Source organism: Cryptomeria japonica, chromosome 7, assembly GCF_030272615.1.
Source record: "Cryptomeria japonica chromosome 7, Sugi_1.0, whole genome shotgun sequence".
NCBI classification, from domain to species: domain Eukaryota; kingdom Viridiplantae; phylum Streptophyta; class Pinopsida; order Cupressales; family Cupressaceae; genus Cryptomeria; species Cryptomeria japonica.
Window position 1 is genome coordinate 716313652 of NC_081411.1, and position 23713 is coordinate 716337364.

General features: G+C 36.6%; 1 protein-coding gene across 4 annotated transcripts in view; it reads right to left on the bottom strand.

The window, feature by feature from the left end:
* LOC131040251 (NF-X1-type zinc finger protein NFXL2) overlaps positions 1–23713 on the bottom strand; it is a 185177-nt gene that overhangs the window by 41176 nt on the left and 120288 nt on the right. For 3 of the 4 annotated variants that reach the window (XM_057973145.2, XM_057973144.2, XM_059207739.1), the window contains one exon: positions 4285–4371. In XM_057973145.2, the coding sequence (XP_057829128.1) occupies positions 4285–4371 (87 nt within the window). Of the gene's footprint in view, positions 1–4282; positions 4372–18921; positions 19426–23713 lie in introns of those variants that run through there. The other variant, XR_009104801.2, reaches the window with a different exon arrangement.

Sequence of the window (23713 nt, forward strand, 5' to 3'; positions counted from 1 at the left end):
CCGAGTCCAAATTTTTGGTTTGCCAAGTCCATGGCGAATCCGAGTATTAAAGCTTTGCAAGAAACATCCCCTAGCCATCCCTCATTCCTAAGGTTTTCAAGGAGATATCCCACCATGTCTTGTCAAGAGGCCCTACATCCTGGGAGAATCCAAAAATCCCCATTTTCTGACTTAGAAAATAGTTAAAAACATTGTAAGGGAAAACAACCCATTATCCAACACTAATTCCTCATAACTAACCCTCTCCCCCATTTGCAATTTCCAATTACTAGAATCAGTTTGTATTTTGATTTTGCACTTGCAATTATTTGCATTGTACATTTTTATTTATATCTATAATATTTTTTGTTATGTCTATTGTTGGACGTTGGCTATGCTCCCCCATGTTTCCAAGGCAAAGATGGCAGAGGACAAAGGGATGTGTTTCCTATATGGGATTTTTTTGGCTACTTTTTAGGGATGACTATTAAAAAATAAGGAAATTTCATATACTCATATGATAACATTAGTAAAGTATTCATCATAGACATTATAGAACTTTAATACATTACATTAGAATTGAATTGAGATTTCACATGAGAATTGACAAACAAATTAACAAAATTTAAACACTTTCATTGTCAATGTGCATATAGATTATATAGGAATTACAACAAAATGACAAAAACATAGAAAATATATTGCTGTCACTAATCAACATCTGCAATTGTTAGGTTTGCACCAAAATCAGAATTTGAGTTTCAGCCATTGCCACTATAAGAGGTTGCCTCAAGCAATAGAACCTCGACCAATCCCTCCAATCAAAATTCCAATGTGAGACTGGGGTCTAGTGATATTCAGGGGTTTGTTGATCCTATAATGCAAGGTACTATGTATGACCACCAAATTCTTCAGTTGTCTAGAGGTAAGGTTGTTTTCTTGACTAACTATATAAAGCCAATTACTCTCTACAACAAAGAAACTAGCAAGCTGCAAAAGGAGGCCAGTGGAAAATATCCTCAACTCTAGTGCATCCTTACCATGCCACATCCAACATCTAATAGGGATGGTTTGAGCTAATAGGGTTGGTTTGCTAAAGGTTGGACCATGGAAACTGACAACAGCAAGCCACTATGTGTGTAGTAGAGAAGACTCTTCATAAGTATGCATTTTTTGAAAGGCCTTCATGAGCTCTTTTTTTCACCTCTTCATCATGTGATGGAGGCACTCTTTTAGGCCTAAGTACATACCATTTGAGATTTAAAGCATAGGCTTCCGTATTAAGTGGTGTGTTCATAGTGTTTCGCCACCACATCACAATGGGCTTTTAATGCTCCTCATAAAATCCCAAAGTTGAATCCCTATAATAAATAGCTCGCTTCATTTACCCAAGCATTCTATCAAAGGTCTCATAGATCTCTACAAGGCTAGGAGAGTTTGTATGAACATATCTTATGACTTGCACAATAGGCTCAATGAAGTAGCAAACATATTTGCAAGTGTAAACATGTTTCAAAAATTAAAAATTTAATTTTTTTAAGAATTTAAGACTCAAATGATAGAATAAATGCTATTACAAAGAAAGGAAATAATTTACAAGCTAGAAACATTATTAGTTAACTTTTAAAAAATGTAATAATAAAATCAAGGATCTTTTGTTTCACATTTCCTCCTTCAAATGTGCTTGCCCCTAGCCATCTACCCCGCTTTGAACTAACCACCATTAATTGTAAAGCCTCCTCCACCTCAACCATCGTCTCTAACAAAATTTAGTAGTTAAAATATCTAGCATCCATGGGCTCGAGGAATTCCTTCCTCAAAAAAGTCCTAAACAAAGCAAGTGAAATGTGATGGTTGCAAATGAATATCTATACATCTCTATCCTCTAAACACCATCACCTTCACCCAGTCTATCTTCCCACTGCTGAACAAGTTGTTCAACACATGAACATAACCTGGGGTCCAAAAAATGTGTTTGTAAGCACCCTCCACCATCAAGCCAACTAACTTACACATGTTCTGAATCAGTCACCACTTGTACAACATTAGAGGCTCCGACCTCTTCTATGGCATCCTTCAAAACCTATAATTGAAGTTTGCATCCTTCTTGTTCCTAAACAATCAACATCTCTAAGAAAATAAGAGTTAGCTGAACATGTGACAATAATTTTAATGAGTGATCGATATCAATACACCCATCCATGATGATGGAGCAGTCATCCCTTTCCAAGTTTCTCATTTTTTCCATCAATGCGCTCACCTTAAAATATTCTCTAGCAAGGAATTTGGTGCGTAGTGTATGTCCTCGAAAGTGAGAAAAATGAAGAACCAATAACTATCACATTTTTTAAAATTTGTTTAAAATAGACAGAACATACCACATGAAACTATATGGAATGAGCATAAAATGACTTAGCAATAGAAGTCTTAGTCATCTCTCATGATTGTATATTAAACAACTTTGCAGTACTAGTAGTTTTTTCATTTCTCAAGATAGAAGTAGAACCCTCTCTCCTTCAAATGCCACAATCCACAATTCTCGTAGGCAATGTCACCCTAAGCTATATACTTTACAATGGAATTCATAGTCTTTCTTGTCTCCCCCTCCATATGCAACCTACTTACCTTGACATTCTCAGCCAGAGTTGTAGTCTCACAATCTTTTACCCCTTATCCACCTATACACAAAAGACAACAATAAACTCTGCTATAGCTGTCCCTGTAGTCTTTGCTGTACAAATGGCATAGCCATACTCTATTCTCCCTGAATTTTTCTTTCTTGTTTTTGTCTATTCATGTTGCAAATTGAAAGAGGTTTTTGGTGTGAAATGGACCTTTGCATAAGTTTTGAGGAGTTTGGAAGGGCATTCAAATGGGTTAATTGAACTTGCTGACCCTGCTACACTCCCACTCCCACAAGAATCCCCAGTGACAGCCATGCTTCCATCACCTCAAATTCTTTGTTGCATTCTCTTCACTACTATTCATTGTTTTCTTTTGTTAAGAATTTAAAGCACAGCTGCAAGTGCAAATAGAAGAAAAAATAAATAAACAAAAACCCTCCCTATATGTTTGGAAATTTTAAAAAAAGAAACTAAAAAAAATGCAATGGAAATCAAACAAACAAATAGTAAAATTTGATGGTAAAATTATCTCAAATTTTGTTGATTTGATGCTCTATTGCCTTCTTTTCACTGCAGCTCCTTCTTTTGCTGCTCTTTTTCACAAGTTGAAAAATATTACAATGAGTTTTTTTTTGTTTTTTTAAGTTGTTTTAACGGTTGTTTTAGATTTAGGCATAGTTTAAAGGGGTGTAGGAGTCCTTGTGGGCACATCCATCCTTTTTCTTAATCAGAATTGTGTTTTGTTTTTTCAAATGCACCTAAAAAGTACCTGGGCCATAGGGGACAGCAAACAATCTCATTTGGCTTAAGGCTTCCCCTTTTAAGTTTTGGATGTCCTTGGGCCATTTCCTTGTTTTACCAAAAAAGGGGGATAGGAGGGGACATTTCCTACATGTGCCTGCATCCCCAAAATGCCCCTTGTGGGGGACATGGGCAATTAGCGTAAAGGACACATCCCCAATGAGCATAGGACAATTGTCATTTTGTACCCTTGGGGTTTTTTGTCATAATGAAAAGTAAAACAATAAAATTTTAATTCCAAAGCTGCTATACTTGAATCAATGAACAATGAATCTCAATGTCATGTACAGCTAAACTTGCAAAATTTTGAATTTCCATTTATATATTTACAAAAATGGCCTCCTGCACTGCCATTTCCATCCCAAATAGATTATGGAAAATAGTTTAAAATGTGAAGATTGCATGCTGACTCCAAAATGTAATGGACAAGCCCTTGAATCATTAATTTGTTAGGAAATAAGTAATCTGGCTATGGATGTAAGAATAAAAGATTCACTGAATGTGGAATGATGCAATAAAATCCTGATTATAACATACCAGTTTTCGTGAGCAATAAAGCATACTTTTATTGATCAATTTTGGGATTACAAGAATAGATCCAACAGAAAGACACGTATCAATAATTTCATGAGCAGATGAACTTGATATGGCAAACTAAGCTAAGACTGAAGCATCTGAATAAAAAAACATATAGGATACCTATGCTTTACATTCTTCAATTTTAACTACTAGCAAATAATGAAACTTCCAATTCGATATGTGCCACAAGCAATCATATGTCAGCCGATTTGCATTATTTGGTACAAGTAGATTAAGATGGTATTTATCACTAAACCTGAAACTTAGATGGACAACATGAAAAGCCTAAGAGACAACTGACCTGCAACTTTGAGCGCTGATGTTTTTCCTGCACTTGTCCACGCCGCTTTCGGCGCTTTGGTACAGGGTCAACTTGCTCTGCCTTATCCTTTAGAAGGTAATTGAAAACAAAATAGACCGAGTATAATTAGAAAGTTTGTAATTATTTTTTTTCATATTGACTAATAAAGCGTATCTATTTGTAAACATTGATGAACAAGAAGGTTTATGAATTTGCTCATGTATAATAAGGTGATGTTAACAAAGTGAATTTTTTTGGAAAATAGCTGCATGCAAGATTTTCCATTGCTATTATAGAAAACATATACATATAGAGCAAGATTAACCTGTTTGAACAATCAAAACAATATATAGCTGAATCAGAGTCTACAAGGCTCTAATAATATATCTTACAACTGTCAATTATATTTGGAGAAAAGCAAATCACTTTTCCCAAATAATCTTCGGTCAAAAGCTTCTTCAGATGGCTCAAAATAAATCTTCTTAAAAACACCATCCATTGCAATAGCTTGAAACCATTATGTATATATCACTCCATATGCATCAGCTGGATAATAATAAAAATAAAAGAAAAGCAAAATAGCACTATCATAAAATAAAATAAAGTTAAATACATGCAAATGGTAGATGAAAAAACAGTTGCAAATCTCATGAAAAAGATTAGAGGAAGAAAACCATTTACAGGGCATTGAAACTTGACACCATCCTATAAGTATATTTATTAGAGGACAGTGTACACCTGAATTACCAAGGTGAGAGGCTACAATTATGCTACAATAGATGATTTTTAAAAATTATTCCTCAAAAGATGTATTCTCTAAGCAGACGGTGTCTTACATTAAAGAAGAAACAGACCCTTTCCATACAAATTACAGAATATGCATCTTGCATGGAAAAAGTCTGTAAATTGCAACATATAGCAATTAAATAGTGCTAATAATTGAAAATCATGAAATGCAATATAGGAACTCCCAAAAATATAATATAAACATCATCATATGTCTACTTGTATCATATTAGACTCTAGGCATAAATCTATCCTACATCAAAACATGAAGCAAATGGTCAAGGAACCATAGAAGAAGTGATCTAATGTTAAAAAAGGTTTATCTTTTATTATAATTGTCTCAATTTGAATAGACTAGCAGTGACATAAAAAAGAAAACTGAATGCAAGGAGAACTACAATAACAGAAGAAGTGTTCAATATCTTTCTTATTTTCTTCTTTTTTTCAGCCACATAAAATAGCTTTGAATATAGATGTCTTACACATAGACAGGAACCTTCTACTTCCCACCTTCCCTTACAACGTAGGACAATGAGTCCACTGGAATTTTTGTTATTGAACTGCCAATGGGTTCAAAAATTCTGAATTTTGTAAATCTTTTGTTAAAACAACAAAATTTTCGATTTTTAAAATTTTTCATCATTTTTATTCAAATTTTTGAATATATTGTAATTCCCACCATATTATGAAAAGTATTGATTTTTTTTACTTTTTCAAAATATCAATTTTCCATGTTTTTCAAGGGAAAAAAGCTGGATGACACATATTTCTAACTTAATCTGAAAATAACTGACCATTTAATGATTCAGTAACAATGGCTCTCCAGCAGACTCTAATGTTTTTTCAATGCTCAGCTTTCCACTTCTGTGTAAATGCATTTTTGTTTGGGCAATTTTTCACAATGATTAATTGCAGCCCATGCTAATTTTTCATAATGGTATTAGATTTTGCAATTACATAAATAATTTCAAGTTGAATTGAACTAACTGCAAGTTGCCCACTGCAGTAATATGCTTTCAATCTAGAGGAAATATCGTTTCAGCAAACATCGTGTTCATATTTCTTATAGACTAAAATTCCAAATTCTTAATATTGTTCATGAAGACATGCTGCCAATAAGAGAAATTGATTGTAACGGTGCCATGACATCAAAGAAAATTTAGCAACCTTAATATACAATGGTTCTAATTTTGGGAATAGGTTCATTACCCTTCTGAACCTTCTAGAAAAATGAAATAGAAGATTTACATGATGCGGATGTGGTAATTATACTAATCACTAAGACCTTATCACCTTAGTGCAAAAAACACAATAATCAGAGAAAACGGGAAAAGTGCGCAGCTCATCTCTACTAAAGGGTCATAAGAAAAGTCTGTCCAAATCAATACAATGAAAAAAGTCATACCCTGGATGAGTATAAGGAGTAAAAGAACAAAAGAAACATCCAACAGAATGCCAGTAAATACAGTTAAAATTTGAGTTATATTGTGTGTTAACTAGCAGATCTCTTTATATTTGATGCTGCTAAACTTGCTAAGAGGTTATCACTGGTGTCTGGCTCAAATCTTGAAATCCACCTTTTTTTTTTGTTACCCACAGGAGGTATCCCCACAACCCAGCCCAGCGCCCAACCTGCCTTACCTTGGTCTTACTTTTTGCCAAGTTGGGGTCAAGGCAGGGCGAGCTGAAGCAAGATTAATCCTCCAAGGCCACGTAGAGCTGAAGCAAGATTAATACTCCAAGGCCACGTAGAGATCCACAGGGGACCCACCCTGGGTATGGCTGAGTTAACCGGGTTGGGTACCGGACGAGGCTTGAACCTGCATCGATTGTCCGTGTCTTTCAACAGCTCGACCAACCAGTCTACACCTCGGGGTCAATCTTGAAATCCACCTTATCAAACCTATTTCAGTTTTGTTATCTGAACACAAGGCCTTATATCACATGGATAATTTAAAGTCTTAAAGAGTTTAAAATCTCGGAGCTTTAGTTTTGGAGGACCTGGTCTGAGTGTTTGGTGTCCAACCTTGGAGCACATCTAGTTGGGTAGCTAATTAGACATGTTTGTCGAGGTCAGCTTTGTTATGTGCAAGGTAGAATTTATTCGTATTGTTAGTGTTTTCTGTCCCCAGTTAATGTTTTCAAATGGCCAGGTCATGTATAAGACAGACCAATATGAAGACTGTTACACTCTTGTAATTTAAGACCATGCAAGGTGGTTGGAAAAGAGGAACAAAATTCCTGTGCATCAACAATTACTCACTTAGCCGCATTTTCTATTCCATTAGCTTTGTGCTTTGTTTGTTCTTGGTACCAAGGGTTGTAAATAAGATTGTATTAATTAATTGGTCACAAGTGGTTACATACTTACATTGGAAGAGTAAAGTGATTGGCCTTAGGAGAAAATATTTTAAGTAGTTGCAAAGCAATCAATGTAAAAGGAGGATCTTGTGAATCTATATAAACATGCCTCCTATTCACTTGATAAACATAGTGTGATAGGTATGATACTACGTTACCGGGTTCCTTGCCTGGACCCCCTGGGTCCTCATCCTGTTCCCCCTGGGCCCTGGTCATGGGCCGGTGCTTCCTAGGTCCAGACAGGGTCCTGCCCAAGCCCTTCGGGTTCGTCCCTGCCGAACCCAGAAGAACCCAGGCAGAAGTTTGTCCGTTTTTGCAGAACCTGGGAGAAATTTAGCAGAAAAGTTTTTTTTTTTCACTTTTTAAAATTATTTTTTAATGCCAAAAAGGCATATTTGACCCCCCAACCCTACTTTGATGACTATAAACACTAAAAAGGTAAAAGCTACTTCAATTTTGTACAATAGAATGAAAAAAATAACTACTTTGCTCCATTGCAAAACTTCGTTTTTGCTTGCCATTTCTCAAGGAGAATTTAAGATTAATTGTTGCTTGTTCCTAGCTGGTTCTTCTAATCTACCACAGCATATGGAGGATGATGATGATAATTTTGATGACCCATATGATATTTGATCAGTGATGGCTAATTGTTGTAGTTTGATGTTATTATTTTTGAACTAAAACATTAATATGGTGGTGTATTTACTGTTTTGCTATGTTATTTGAACTAAAACATTAATATATGATGGTGTATTTTGCTATGTTATTTGACTATTTGCATAGTGGTGTATTTTTTACTTAACTACTGCTGTATTTATGTATATATTTTATTTTTTTATATGTTTTTGTACTAATGAACCCAAAAAACCCAAAAAAAATTTGCCGAACCCACGAACCCGAACTTGAGCCCAAACTGGAACCGGCAACTTGGGTATGTGTTGACGTGTATTTTATACACCATCATACACAGAATAAAATACCAATAGGCATCTTATCCTCTCTTGAGAAAATAGTCTCTAACTGCTGAAGATTCGCGTAAAGGATCGGTTAGGTAGACTCCAAGGTTCTTTGATGTAGGGTCTCTACGTGTGGATAAGCTCTTCGTGGTGTGATGTGATTTGCTGGAATCACAAGGGGACTTACATCTGATGATTGAACTTCCGATCCGCTTTGCTGGACACAGGCTCTTACTAACTTAGATTTGAAAAAAAAAAGAAAAAAGGATAAGGGCGAAGAGAAGGTCTAATCCTAATACTAAGGATGTAGGAGCAATGATTGATCTTTGACAAAACTCTAACTAGGTCTTGTTTTGACATCAATGGAACATCTACACAAGGGTAGTGCGATCTTCTAAGGGAAGCTTTATGATGTTCAAATCATCACCGCAGGCATAGATACCATCCAAGTTGATGCATATCAATGAAGAGGCAACAAATTGAAATTGAGCTTAAGCTGAACGATTCCAGTTGACTACACAAGGCAAGTCTGCAATCAACAAACTGCTAGTAGTATGGATATACGAATTCCACCATCAATCAATCACATTTCCTCCATTCATCTAATCATCTACCATCTAAGATTGAAGACTCAACAAGAAACCATGCAAATTGCAAGAAACGACACGCTTCACCATTACTTCAATGAAAATGGAGTTTGTTTACAATCAATGGCAACAATTTCTTGCCTTGTCCTCCTATTCTACTCTAATTGCTATTCTATCAACTATATTCTAACTCTTCCAACTATTTACATGCTATCTCTAACTTATTGCTAATTAGCCTTTACAAATGAAATGCCTGGGCTTATATAGTGCCCACAATACAATTTGATGGCTTAGATCAATTCAAGATCAATGGCCAAGATTCAACAATGAAAACCCTAATTAGGGTTTGTTACAACCATTACATAACATTTAATGCTTGACCAATGATAAAATTATATTGCTTGGACACATGTCCCTTCTAGAAAAATCGACCAATGGATAGCCGGGGTAGGTACATCGGAGTTTGTGCCACCTTCCATGAGTTAAGTACATTGAATCTGGACATGCTGAGGTGGACCTCACTGATTGGAGAAATGATGACTAGGACGCCACCTCATTTGACACTTGTAACTTGGTAGATATTCAACTTGATGTTGTTGAGAAGCTTGCTTTAATTAATTCATCTGGAACTATTTACTTCTTCAACGAGCCCTTGTTCTAACTCCCTGTGTCCTTGATGTGCAAGACGATTGATGTAACTTGCCTTGGAATGCTGGATTTGGAAGAGGTCGCCCTTGTCCTGGCTTGATCGCCCCGGCGAAGACCGTCCTTGATCCGGCTTGATTTTTCTTGATGAGATCTTCATTTGATGCCTACACAACATTTCAAAATTAGCAACATGATTTTGCAATATATAACATAGATTAGATTAATTTTTAGGAAACTTCATAATAAGTCCTTGAGTTATTATTTCCTAAATGACGATTGAGCTATTACAATTCAAAATTTCAAAATTTAAGGCTATGACGATCAAAATTCGAAATTAAAACAAGGGATCTTGTCATACCTCTCTTGAGAGCTAACTCTAGAATGCAAAACAAGGAATTTGCCTAGGCAAAATTGATGTTAGACGGTCTTCAACGTGATCTCTTCCTCAAGTTAGCAACTTCGCCACCTTCTGGGATATCTTTTACGTCCTTGGCAAATTCGCCCAAGTGAAACTTTAAGTTCGCCTCCCCTTTTGATAGTAGTTCACACCACTTTGCTTGAAATGAAAGCTCGCACTTGAATGGTAAAACGATGATGTAAAAATGAAGGTTTTCACCTCCCTCCTTTATAAGTGCTTACCTCTCATCATTATTTAGGCCGACTTTGTGAAAATAAAGCAAATTAAACGATTTTTTAATAAATAACAAGGCCGACTTTTATAAACCAAGCGCTCCCTTTGATTTTTTTTTTTTTAAATAATTATTAATTATTAAATGCCATCGTTCTAAATTAATTTAATCAAATTCGATTTTCACAAGGCAAAAAATAATTAATAATATCAAGCGCAATATTTAAATGCCATTTAATTGAATTTTCAAAACATATAGAATTTTAGCATTTAAAATAAATTCAAAAAATATTTGTTTGAGCGCCAAAATTTTGAAGATGAAAGATACGTACCTCATCGCCCTGGTCCCTGACTGAGGGACAGGAGCGATCTACCTTCTTGGTCTTGATTCGTGCAATTTTGACGTCCAAAGTATTTATTTCCACGTTGAATTAGACATTTTTGCTAGGATCTTTGAGCTTGATTGTCTTGTTCTTGCAAATGAATGTCCTTTTGTGGTGATATCGCCCTGGTCCCTTGGAGGGGGACAGGAGCGATCTAGATCTTTTCACTTGAAGTTCTCCGTTCTTGATATCAACTTCTCCTTTATTACCTTTCAAACAACGCTTTGAACCCTTTGCAAGTTTGTTTTGTCATGATCTTCGAAGGAAAATGAGTGCTTTGGCAAATATCGCCCTGGTCCCTTCCTGAGGGACAGGAGCGATCTTAGTGTCCTGGCTCAAATTTGCAAACTTTTGATCTTCGTTCTTCGTTCATTGCCTTCCAAAGAACGTCCTTGACCTTGGCTATCCTTGCCTTGTCTTGGTTTTGAAGGAGCATGAGTGTTTTAATAAAAATCGCTTTGGTCCTTGTCCAAAGGACAGGAGCGATATAGGCTCCTTGGCTCAATTGATAACATTTTGACGTCAAAAACCTTTGTATATCATCTTCAAAAGACATCTTAGACCTTGTATGACCCCGCAAAACCTTGACTTAACGTGATTTTTGCATGAATTGTTCAATACATTCAATATCGCTCTGGTCCCTTCCCAAGGGACAGGAGCGAACTTCAATACTTTGAGGTTATGCTTGCGTTCTCCAACTTGTAATTGCTATCATCGTGTAAAACGTAGTCTTTTGATCCTCGTTGATTGCTTGATGCTTGATAAACTTTCAAGATTTATGCCTTTATGCAACTTTCGCTCTGGTCCCTCCCTGAGGGACAGGAGCGAATTGAGATATTTTAGTGCAAATCTTTCAACTTGGCGACCTTTGTAACTTCGTGCTTGATCGAAATGCCTTGAAATGCCCTTGCCACCTTGTTCTTTGTCTTAGAATGTCTTGAATTTTGAAGGGACGACAATATAACCATTCTATCGCCCTGGTCCCTTGGAGAGGGACAGGAGCGATTCTAGCTTTGTAGGCCTCATTTCACTTTATCATCTTCAAAACTTATATTCAACGGATTCGTAATGTACCCTTCCATTCATCTATGCCTTGGGATCCATTCAAATTGGCAAGAAATTCATCCACAACAAAAATCGCTCTGGTCCCTTGGAGAGGGATAGGAGCGAACTTAAGCATTTTGGTCCTTTGATGGCATTTGGTAATCTTCAATTTATCTTCAATAAGTTCATTTCATCTCCTTTCTTGCCTTCAAACATAAAACTTGCTTGATCTTTGCCCAGATCGTACCTCATGAAGAATTTCGCTCTGGTCCTTCAGTGAGGGACAGGAGCGAATTTGACCCTCTAGGCAAAAACTTCATCATTTCATTGTTTTTGATCAAGTCTGGATGCTCTATCATGCTCATTTCGTCCTTCACCATGCCTTTGATGTCTCAATTCGTCCAAACACGGTCAGGAATAGCTCAAATAAGTATTTTCGCTCTGGTCCCTTGGAGAGGGACAGGAGCGAAATTCGCTCTGGATCCTCAGTGAAGGACATGAGCGAAATTTGACTTTTCGCACTCTCAGGATGTTTGAGAGTGGTTTCAGACCTCCAGGAGTTATATTGCAAAATCTAGTTTTTGGAGGTTTTTTTTTTTTTAGTTTCCAGACTTAGTCAAATTTCAGGATCAGGACATTCCAGACTTAGCCAAATTTCAGGATCAGGACCTCACACAAGCCGGACTTGCTTATCCATGCGATCCCCTGGGCGACGTTCAAAATGCAAAGGCTAGCTAACAAAACCCTAAAAAACCTAAAGAACAAACCCTAAAAAGCAAAAAAACATGGGTCCCCATTTGCAATGGGGCGATGTGTGAAAACGTCACAACAGTATGATAAGTCATGCTTAAAGCAGAAAGGCTAATGTGTTTTCTGTGTGGCCAAAACAATGTATGAACTGATGGATGAACAAAAGCTCATTTAGCACATAACTATGATAAGTTTCTTGTGTTCAACATTGTCTGTTTATTTCTTTCTTTGTTGTTCTGCACATGTTATGCAGTCAAAGACTGGGGGCCTAAAGACGGGCAACCAATCCAAGAAGCACTCCACATGAACCAATTTACAACAGCAGCAGAAATAGAGTAATTCATAGATTATAAAACTCAATAATCAGCAATTCAATATTTATATATTCAAATGTCAAAACTCCACACAGAAAGACTCAGTAACCATTACCTAAAATTGAAATTTTCAGTTTTCAGAGCATTATTCTTCCAACTTTTACAAACTGAAACAATGAACACACCTGCTAACAAATATGCAGCCAGCACAGGATGTTCAATAATTTGAATATTTTCCAATCAACCTGGACATCGCAGACCCATGTGGCCAGCAAAGAAACAACTTGTAGTCTTTCCCAAAGTGATCCTTGTCCCTTGTAACAGCATCCATACCATTTTTATCACTAATTTAGCTTTCACTCTTCCTCAAAACTCAGTCCACCTTACGCCATATTTGAATTTCTCTGTCACAAGTAGTTTTCTACAGAAGAAGCTATTCTATGGCTTTATTATATGCTCTCTTTGTCTCTGTTCATTACAGCTCTACCATACATACATGTATTCAGACTTTGAAAAATGTCTTAGGCAATGAAAATGCCTCAGCACACAAAACTGTCCCAGCCATAACATGGTTTGAACAGGAATAGGTGTACCAAAGTAACCGCCTGTTAGACATTTTAAGGCATAAACTAATAGGAAAACAGTGATTGATGAAAATAGTGCATTTGAAGCATAATTTTTATCTAATAACTGCTACTCAACACCAGTTAGGATGTAAAGCCCGGTCTTAAAGATAGCACTAAATTTTGAAAATGCTTTCAAAAGAAGTTGATTGTCTTATATAACTTCCAATTGTGTACAGCTACCTCGCACTACTCAAGCAAGGAAATTAGAATGGTGCACCAGAATTTGAAAATTATGTGGATCAAAAAGTGACATCTCAGCAGGATTTATTCAACCCACAAGAAACAAAGGTGAGGGACCCAGCAGGTGAGAATACACTGCCCAAAAGCAATGGCTGAAATTTTAATTTATTCAACCCCATGTCTAAGGGGATATCCAATGGGTCCAAGCAAGCAAAGAAGTTCAAAACTATAGGTGAGGTGGAATCCAATCCAATATCACACCCCAATTTTCAACAGCAAGGAAGGTTTTCTTATGCCTATGAGGGTCCCAGCCAGGGATCTTAATCCAAGTTTATAATTGCCATATTTTGTCATTTTTTGAGGGATGAACGGCCAACGCAAATAAAGTGGGATTTCATCTTGCTAGGCTTTATGTGGGCCCCACCAAATCTACAGCGAATAGCAAACAAAAAATTAAAACAGCAGACACAAAAAATTGAACAAAGACAAAATTTGGAAGCTAGCTGGCAAGCCTAGATGATCCTACATAAGACATGCCAAGTAAAAAAAATTGTGAGCATAGTTCACCAATAGAGCTGAGTGGTAGAAACGCCCTTCCAAAAGGCACACTTTCTGAAGCAAACTACATTGCAGAGTCAGGTTCCTCAAAAGATTTCATCCTCTCCTTCTTCCAACACTTTTAGCTGGGGCAAATCCCATCTTCCTCTACCAAACCCAGTCATCATCATTCGCACCTCTCATGGACGTCTGCCCACCATAAAGCAACCTCCTCCTCTTAATGTTCCTTTCCACCAGCTCTTCCTTCTTTTTGTGGGATTCAACCCAACACCATCCATCCACCTCCACCAAAGGTCATCTTCCTTCACATGCCAATCCTCTTTCATGAGATTCAAAACACTGCTGTCTGTTCACCTCCACCAATAATAAATAACAAAAAAAATTCATCAGTATCTCCTCTTCTTCTACACTAAACACTTTATCAGCATTAATAACATTAAGGACATCAAAAAAAAATTGTCACCATCTATTTGTCTGCTTATTTTTCTATATTCACTACTTTATCTACTCATAAATTAGTATTAACAACGTCACGAATATCAGAAATTTTGATCACCAACTCTTCATTTGCTTTTTTTCCTTACACACTCTGCAGCACCTTGCATGACAACAATTTCATTTATACTTGTTGTATCACACCAGCTAACACCATCATGTCCTCCAAAGGGCCAACTATTACTCCAATTATGTTCTCTCTCACATCCTTATTCACCAACAATTTCATGCCTTCAAAGAAATGCTCTAGCTGCAATCTCATGCTATTTACTCACTATTACTTTACCTGCAAACAAATCAGCAAACAAATATTATGATAATTAGAAAGCACTATAACGATTTCTTCATCTAGAGCCTCATCAAAGTACTTCCTTTCATTTTCCACTTTCACCAGTATTAGTGTTCCACAAGGATACATGATGCATCCACAACACCCCCCTTGTCTTCCCAGTATGGGGACATCTCCAAGACACAGGGACTTGGAGGGGACGCCACCGTCTTGGGGACACCCAAGCATCTCTCATGGCCAGATGGTCTAAAAGTTTTCAAAAATAAAAAATAAAAAATTCTTCAATCTCCGTGCCCATGGCCCAACCCTAATGGCCTATGGACCCCACCCAAACCCCACAAATTCTATTAATCTGCCTTGTATCCTCATTTTAACTCAAAAACAATTCAATAAGAAGTTGATAACTGTGAGTGCAAGAGTGAGGCTGCAAGTGCAAGCTGAAAGAGTGACTATGAGAGTGAAGAGAAAGGAAGTTGAGGAGCAGGAAGAAGAGCAAGAAAAGGAATGACGCCAAGTTGCCAACTCAAGGGATTCAAACTAGCATTTTTCAAGCAAGAGGTAGGCTTCTATGAATGATTTATTTAGTTTTTAAATTAGTTTCATGTTTATGTTGATAGAATCCATCGAAATGGCTGTATATTGTCATTTTTGTTGATAGAATCCATGGGCATTGTTGCATATTGTCATTTATGTTGATAGAATCCATAAACATGGCTGTATTCTGTCATCAACATTGATAAAATTCATATACCAAGTTGGTTATTAGTTTAGTTTTGAATTTTGCAAAAAAACAATATTATATACGACAGCAAGCTGTCGTAGTTTTAAATTTTTATTTTTTTTAATTCTACTTTTAGATGTTCAAATTTTTTATTTTGTCAAACTAGGAATTACAACTTTCGTGTATCCTCTGCTTCTGTGCTTCGTGCAACCTAAAGTAATAAAAAGAAAAAGAAAATCTTGTGGCTTAATCCCTTTAATTATGCATAGTTTGAGTTTTAACTTTAAAATTTTGAACTTGTAAATTTATATTGTTTATTGCAGAGTCACCATGAGTTCTCATGGCATCAGAAAGGATGAGGTTGAACTTAAGCCACAACAAGTTTCAGATGATGCTGAAATTGAATCTAGTGATGCACCCGATCATGATGAAAATGCAGAAATAGAGGGGTGACAATGAAATCCATACCACTAGCTCAATTACAAGTGCAAATATTAATTGGCAATCCGAAGCACTAGCAAAAATTCGCTAAGGGTCCCTTTGATCCTAGCAAATATGCAGCCAGCACAGGATGTTCGATAATTTCAATATTTTCCAATCAACCTGGACATCACAGACCCATGTGGCCAGCAAAGAAACGACTCGTAGTCTTTCCCAAAGTGATCCTTGCCCCTTTGAACTTAGGACCAACTATCAATCCAAATTATTATAGATGTGGTGAGCATGGGCAAACTATGTGTTGTGGTCCTAAGTTCCCTTGGTGTGGCTACTACAATGGAGATCACCACACTGTGGATTGTCCCAATCTTTTGAGGAAGTGGAATGCATGAAAGAATAGTGTACAAATGATACTCAAGTCTAAACCTAGCCCTAAAACAATGCAAGACCTCACCCGAAGTGACACTAAAGCACAATATATGCAGGCCTTCTACATCCAAAAAAGATAAATCCAATTGAGGATAATGCACCAAAGATCACTCCCACATAGTCTGGAAATCTCTACGAAAAAGTTGCAAATGTGATTAAAGAAACTCAACATGAATTCACAAGCTTGTGCACTGAAGAAGTGGAAGAACCTAAGATGACATATGCAATCCTATGCTTACTGCACTATGGACAAGTATTGCAAAACTTCAAGATATTGTTGGAACGTTGGAACAGTTGGCACTTTCCAGTGGTGAGGAGCATAGTGCATATCCAGCTTGATAATAAACAGCAATTGATTACCCTCCAACATGATGTTCAGTGCACACATCAATACTATGATGTAGAGATCCCAATCACTTTAGCTGAATAGATATCAATTGCAAAATGTGGTGATCGATATTGGCTCAAAAATGAATGTCTTGACAAAAGATGTCTAGTCGCGAGGGATTGCATTACTTTGCACTTATCTCTGCATGTGTTGTATATTGGAAATAAAACACGAGAAATCCCTAGGCACCCTAGAGAATGTTGAGGCAATTATTGAAGCTGTTAACTTTTTGCATTGATTTTGAAGTATTAGAAATGCTAGAAGTTGATCATCATCCGATGCTATTGGGGAAACCATTTTTCTTTGCTAGCATGCCGATTTTACAAGGTTGAGGCTTACATTTACAGGGTCATGAAAGGGTATGAGGATTATATTTAGCCCTCCAATGCACTGCAGTGGAACAGCACATCATAGGTTGAATCTGAAAGTGCTTTCACAAGGTAGCTTACTTGGGAATATAAGCTCACTAGTAATAGTTGCACCATAATTCATCTTGAAGAAAGATGCATGCATTCCAAAGTTTTGGCAATTAGTACTAAAGCACTTGTCAGCAAGAGCAATATTGCTTGATGCCTACCACATGTGAGATTGTGCAAAGCCCAAGGCCGGTGCCTGAAAAATAAATTGAATGAATGATTCAATAATCAGATAATTACATTGAACAATATACACACGTATATATAGAGGTTACAAGACGATGTTCTATAAATAGAACTAGTCATTAAAGTGAAATCAAATAAGCTAAAAAGCTTAAAAAGCTAAGTATAGCTTAAAAGGCTAAATAATAAAAAGCTAACTTAACTAGCTAAATAAGTCGACTAAAAAGCTAAATAGCTAAATAAGTCGACAACTAAGATGACTGCTAAAATAAAAGATGACCATTATAGAAGATATTAATATTATTTTAACACCCTCCTTAATGGTCATCATACTCAATACCCTACAGAAGACACTACAGGTGTTATGATCACAAATGCAAAGACAATCTGCTGCTACGGAGACCCTCCCAAGATCTGCAGAATGTAAATGACCAAGAGTACCAAAAGCTATCCAAGCTAATGTAGCCTTCACACGCGAATTAGAGATTTGGCACACACGAATTACTGAAGCCTAAAACCATGATTTTGAGGAAAAAAAATCAGCAAACCCTTTTGCAGAAGAGTACCAACTCCAAAACTGACTGCAAGATACCACGGTTGCAGATGTTCGCCTTGACAGGTGCGAACCAAACTGACTGCAACAAAGCACAATTTTTGAGGAAAAAAATGTCAAACCTTGAAATAGGAACCCTCGAAAAGAGAATCTATGATCTTGAGGAGAAAATCGAAAAACCAAGAAATCTGAGGTTACAAATCATTGTTTTTGTGGAAAAAAACAATAAAACCTAGATAACTAAAATATTACGCGAATATCGCAGATTACAGATGAGATAATTTTTAAGGGAAAATTATAAACCCTATGAACAATTTTTGAGGAAAAAATCGCGAAAACCCTAGGACCTGTAAGACAAGGTTTGGCCTAAATCAATCTGATAAAGGTAACAATATTCAAATATCGTGAACATGCACTGTTTCCAGGTGTTGTGGTAGTTGTTGAACTTAAAAATTAAAAAGCTAAATAATAAAAAGCTAACTTAACAAGCTAAATAAGTTGACTAAAAAGCTAAATAGCTAAATAAGTCAACAAATAAGATGACTGCTAAAAATAGAAGATGACCACTATAGAAGATATTAATATTATTTTAACAATGTCACCCTGAAATGTTCAACCCTAATTTTTTTTTTTTGAAATTGTTTGCCAATCGTGAAGATGTTTCTTGCCAAAGGGAATAAATTTATTGCATGTTTTCTTTGAACAAAGGTTTACATTCATTCATAGAATCAGTCACAATGCTTGAAACAAATTACGAACTCTGAAATTGGCAAATATGATAGAGCTTAACATTCAACCAAATTCTTTGAGATCAGGAAAACCTTAATTTTAAGCTTCCAACAATATTTGCAGGTCTGATAAGATCAAAGAGGACAGTAAGCTACAGCAAAACTGATGATCTTACTTAGTTGGAAGTAATTAGTCTCCAAAGGTTGCTTGTGATGTTTTAAACCTCCCTCCCAAACCAGATCAAAATTGAGTAGCTTCAACAAAAGTTCGTAGGCCCAATAGAATGTGCAGCAATTGCTTGAAACAGGGTACCAAACACACAGCTGAGCCTTGAATGATCTGCCACTCTTCACCAAGTCTCCAGCTTCAAACCTCCTTGCATCAAAGGAGTTTAAATCTTGACAGAAGGTAACAGTCAATTGTGTAGAAGTTTAATCATGATCAAGCAACAACACTCATTTCCTTATCCGAATAATTTTCAGTTCTCTTAGAAAATAGCTGACCACAGGCTATGAAATCGATTCACCTCAGATTTCCATCAAAATTCCCAATACTCTCTACTGGATTTATGAATTGATGCCAAAATCAGATTTTGTAAGATTAAAAATTTTGTATACCTTATGTGTTAAACATTAATTAAAATTGCTGATCTCAGAACAAGCTCACGTCTCCAAAGAAGCTGGCAACCAGGTAAAGGGGTGTGACTCAGTAAATAAATTCAGAAGCCTCTTCAAAAAATTCTCTTCAAAAAATACTCAAATCTGATTAGAAAAGAAGCGCCTGACACCAAGGAATTAAACAGTGCAATACCCAAAACCAAACTCTTTTTCCCTCTGCCCAGTCGATTCAAAAACTAATGTTATTTTTTTTCCTTCATAATACTGCTGTATGGACAAAACTAGCAAAAGATCCAAAATTATTACCAACCTCTGCAAAATCATTAAGATAAAACCAAGGTTACCAGGAGACAGGGGTACTAGGAGACTCCGGAGACCTGTACCGGTACTAGTACAACTAATTTTCAAAAATAGGAGATGGGGGTACTTGGAGACGCGAATTTTTTTTTTTTATATAATTCAATAATTTCCAAAACATATCATGACAAAGAACTTTGAAAACAAGAATAGTGATAGAGTTTAGCATTAACTTTAAAATTGAACAAAAATTGAAATTAAAATTGCTTATATTGCTGATACCATAGCCAGTCTAAATTGTTTAGTGAAAGTAAGGTAATATAGAAGTTGAGCACACTCAATATTGTCGGCTAAATAGTAAAGGCAATTTCTCTTTAGACTATTACAATGATAAGAAATCAGTCCTCTCAAAAAGTCTATACTGTCAATAGATCCAATCACTATAACTTTGCATGGATTTTTGTCTTCTTGCGAAACAGTTTCCTTATTAGTCATTTCCCTACGACTTTTCTTTGCTACAAGCTTATCTTATTTGTTTGCTTTATTTTGTTTTACCTTTTTACTACATTTTGCCCTAAGTTTTTTAGGAGAAGACGTCAATTTTTAGTCGGCAGACTTCGGAGACAGGAGGAGATGGCAGCCAAAAGCACCTTATGCATTAAGAAGTTTCCGAAGACATCTCCAGTACTAGTACAGGTCTCTAGGGGTAGGAGACGGGTCTCCTAGTAACTATGGATAAAACCTAGGTTACCGGGTTCGCCCCTGGGCCGCCCTGGTACGGGTCCGGGTTCGACCGGGTCCGTGGTACGAGTCCGATTCGACCAGGGTTCAAAAAACCCAGAGTGGGTTCGACCCTGGTCGAACCCAAGCGGCTGGGCGGCCCATAAAGTCAAAAAACATTGCAAAATTAAATTTTTTTTCAATTTCGCCTTGTAAGAAGTGAAAATTATAACCTAAAATTGACTTCTAAAACATTTTTTTCACTCATTTCACCTCATTTGTGTTGCAAACAAAAGTTTTATGAGAGCAGGTTGAAGAAAGGGTGAACAAAATTTGGCTTCCAAGATCAAAGAGGAGGAGTTGACGACTGATTTTTGAAGCTTCAACAAGTGTTGCAGCATCATTTCCATACATTTTCAAGCTTCCATTGGCTGCAAGAGGTAGGTTTTTAAACATTTTTTTCCAACTATTTTTGTTTCACAAATTGTCAAACATGAAACTTGAATTTTTTTTCATTATTTTGTTTTTGTTTTTGAATATGTTTATATTATTTCTTGCCATAGGAACTAGAATGGCATCTACATCTTCCTCCATTGGCAATGAACAAATAATTGCAAAACAAAGAAATGATCCAAACTCTCCCTTATGGAAATATGTGGACATTATAAAACAACTTCCGGGAGGTGGGGAATTTCGTTGGAAATGCCATGGATGTGATATTGAACGTAATAGTTCATATTATCGGGTGGTAGGCCATTTGTGTGGAATAAAAGGAAGAGGCATCAAAAAATGCCCTGGAAAAAATGGTAAACCTATACCAGATGAGACAGTGATGAAATATATTAGGGAGCATGAGGCGGCAGAAGAGAGGGAAGCCCGTAGATTGAACCAAACCGCATCAAAGAAAACAAAGGGAATGCAAGGCCCTTCTAATCCCACTATTGTAGTAGAAGACCACCCCTTCTTTGCCACAAATGAACCTCAACGTGAACCACCCTTGACACGTAAAAGAACAAAGGGGCCTTTAGAAACCGCATTCCAAAATGAGAGTAGAGACAATGCTGACGAAGATATAGTAAGGTGCATTTATGCAAATGGGTTGTCATTCAATGTTGTTTGCTCCCCATATTGGAAGCAAATGATAAAAAGTGTAAATGAGGCTCCAAAAGGGTATAAGGGCCCCAGTTATGAGAAGGTACGTGGAACATTATTGGAGAAAGAGGTGAAGAGGGTTGAAGATGCATTGAAACCCATAAGGGATTCATGGGTTGAGACAGGTGTAACAATTGTTTCAGATGGGTGGAAAGATGCTAAAAACCGTCCCTTGACCAATGTCATAGCGGTGTCCCCTAAAGGGGCAATGTTTTTGAGAGTTGTGGATTGTGAGGGCCAAATAAATGATGGCCAATTTATTGCAGAAATTCTCATCTCTGCCATTGAGTCTGTGGGATCCCGCAATGTTGTCCAAGTCATAACGGACAATGCAAAAAATTGTAGAGCTGTTGGTTTGTTGGTTGAGCAACGCTATGATCACATCTTTTGGGCACCTTGTGCGGTACATTCACTCAATCTTATGCTACAAAGGATTGGGCAAAAAATAAAATGGATCAGAGATGTGTATGTAGAGGCTGAGGACATCTAGATGTTCATCACAAACCACCACATGTCTCAAGGGATTTTTAGAACCTATTCGAATTTGGAGCTATTGAAGGTAAGTGAAATAGTAATTTAATTTTACATTTTCTGATTTTTTTTAATTTTCAATGTTCATAATATCATTGTGTAAGCTATATTGTGTATTCTTCTTTAAAGTTTGGCTTTATTTTTTAATCCTTTGGCATTAATTTGTGTTATAGGTTGCTGAGACCCGTTTTGCATCAAACACAATTGTCTTAAGACGACTTGTGAAAGTTAGAGTGGCACTATGCAATATGGTGATCAGCACCAATTGGACTGTATGGAAGCAAAGTAGCACTGAGAGGGCAGAAAAAATTAGGGATAGAATATTGAGTGAGAAATGGTGGGATCTTGTTACATATCTCCTATATATCACTCAGCCCATCATGAGCATGATTCGCTATACAGACATGGATAGGCCTTGCATAGGTGAGATTTATGATGGCATTGACTCGATGCTTGAAAAAATAAAGGTCACTCTAAATGAAAAAGAGAATGATCCTCAGGAGAAATTCTTCAAAGAACTGGAAGTAATTATTGTAGAAAGGTGGAATAAGATGACCACTCCTTTGCACCTTCTTGCCTATACCTTGACACCTAAGTACTATAGCAATCAGTTTCTTGATAAACCAGGAAGGATTCCACCATGGAGAGATCTAGAAGTATCTGATGGGTACATGGCAGCATTTATTAGACTATATCCCGATGATGATTTGCGAGATGTTGTTACAAATGAGTTCATAGAATTCGCAAATGGGAATGGTCTAAGTGTTGATGCACTTCGTCATAGATCCAAGAAGGATGCTCATAGCTGGTGGTACTTCCATGGCACATGCTTCCAACACCTACAACCCCTCGCTATAAAAGTTTTATCACAAGTTTAATTAGTTAAAATTTTAAATTTAAAAGTTTTAGTTTATTTATAGTTTACTTTGTCTTCATAGGTTGCTAGTAATTTTATTTTTATTAATGTATAGCTTTAATTGTTTACTTTGTCTTCGTCGGTTGCTAGTTCATCTGCTTCAAAAAGAAATTGGAGTACATACTCTTTCATCCACTCTATAAAGCGCAATGGGCTGCTATCAAAAAGAGCGGAGAATTTAGTATATGTGCATTCCAACCTATGTCTTCTTTCACACAAACAACATGACTACACACAAGGGGAAACAAAGATATGGGATATAGAGCCAGAGCATACTGATTTGGATGCTCCTGCTTCTCAGCTTCTTGCATTGACACTTGATGACTCGGAAATTGAGCCAACTTATAGTGCAAGTGCAAGTGGCATTGGCTCATCTAATGTCAATGTCAATGAGGAGGAGGAGGAGGATGAATTAGATGATCCATTTGATGATTAAACTTTAAGTTTATATTGTTGAAAGTTGGAACAATGATACTTGAATATTTTGTCATTTTGATATTAAAGTTGATGTATATGATGCTATTATGGTATGATCATGATGCTATGATTACAAGTTTATGTTTGTTTTGTTGTTTATATGATGCTATGTGACATGCAAATTTTAATTCATGCTTATAGGCTTCACAAATATCAAAATATATATATATATATACATAAAATTTACATGTTTTTGTCCTAACGAACCCAAACAAACCTAAACCCCTTTTCAAAATTTTGTTGTACCGGCGTACCGG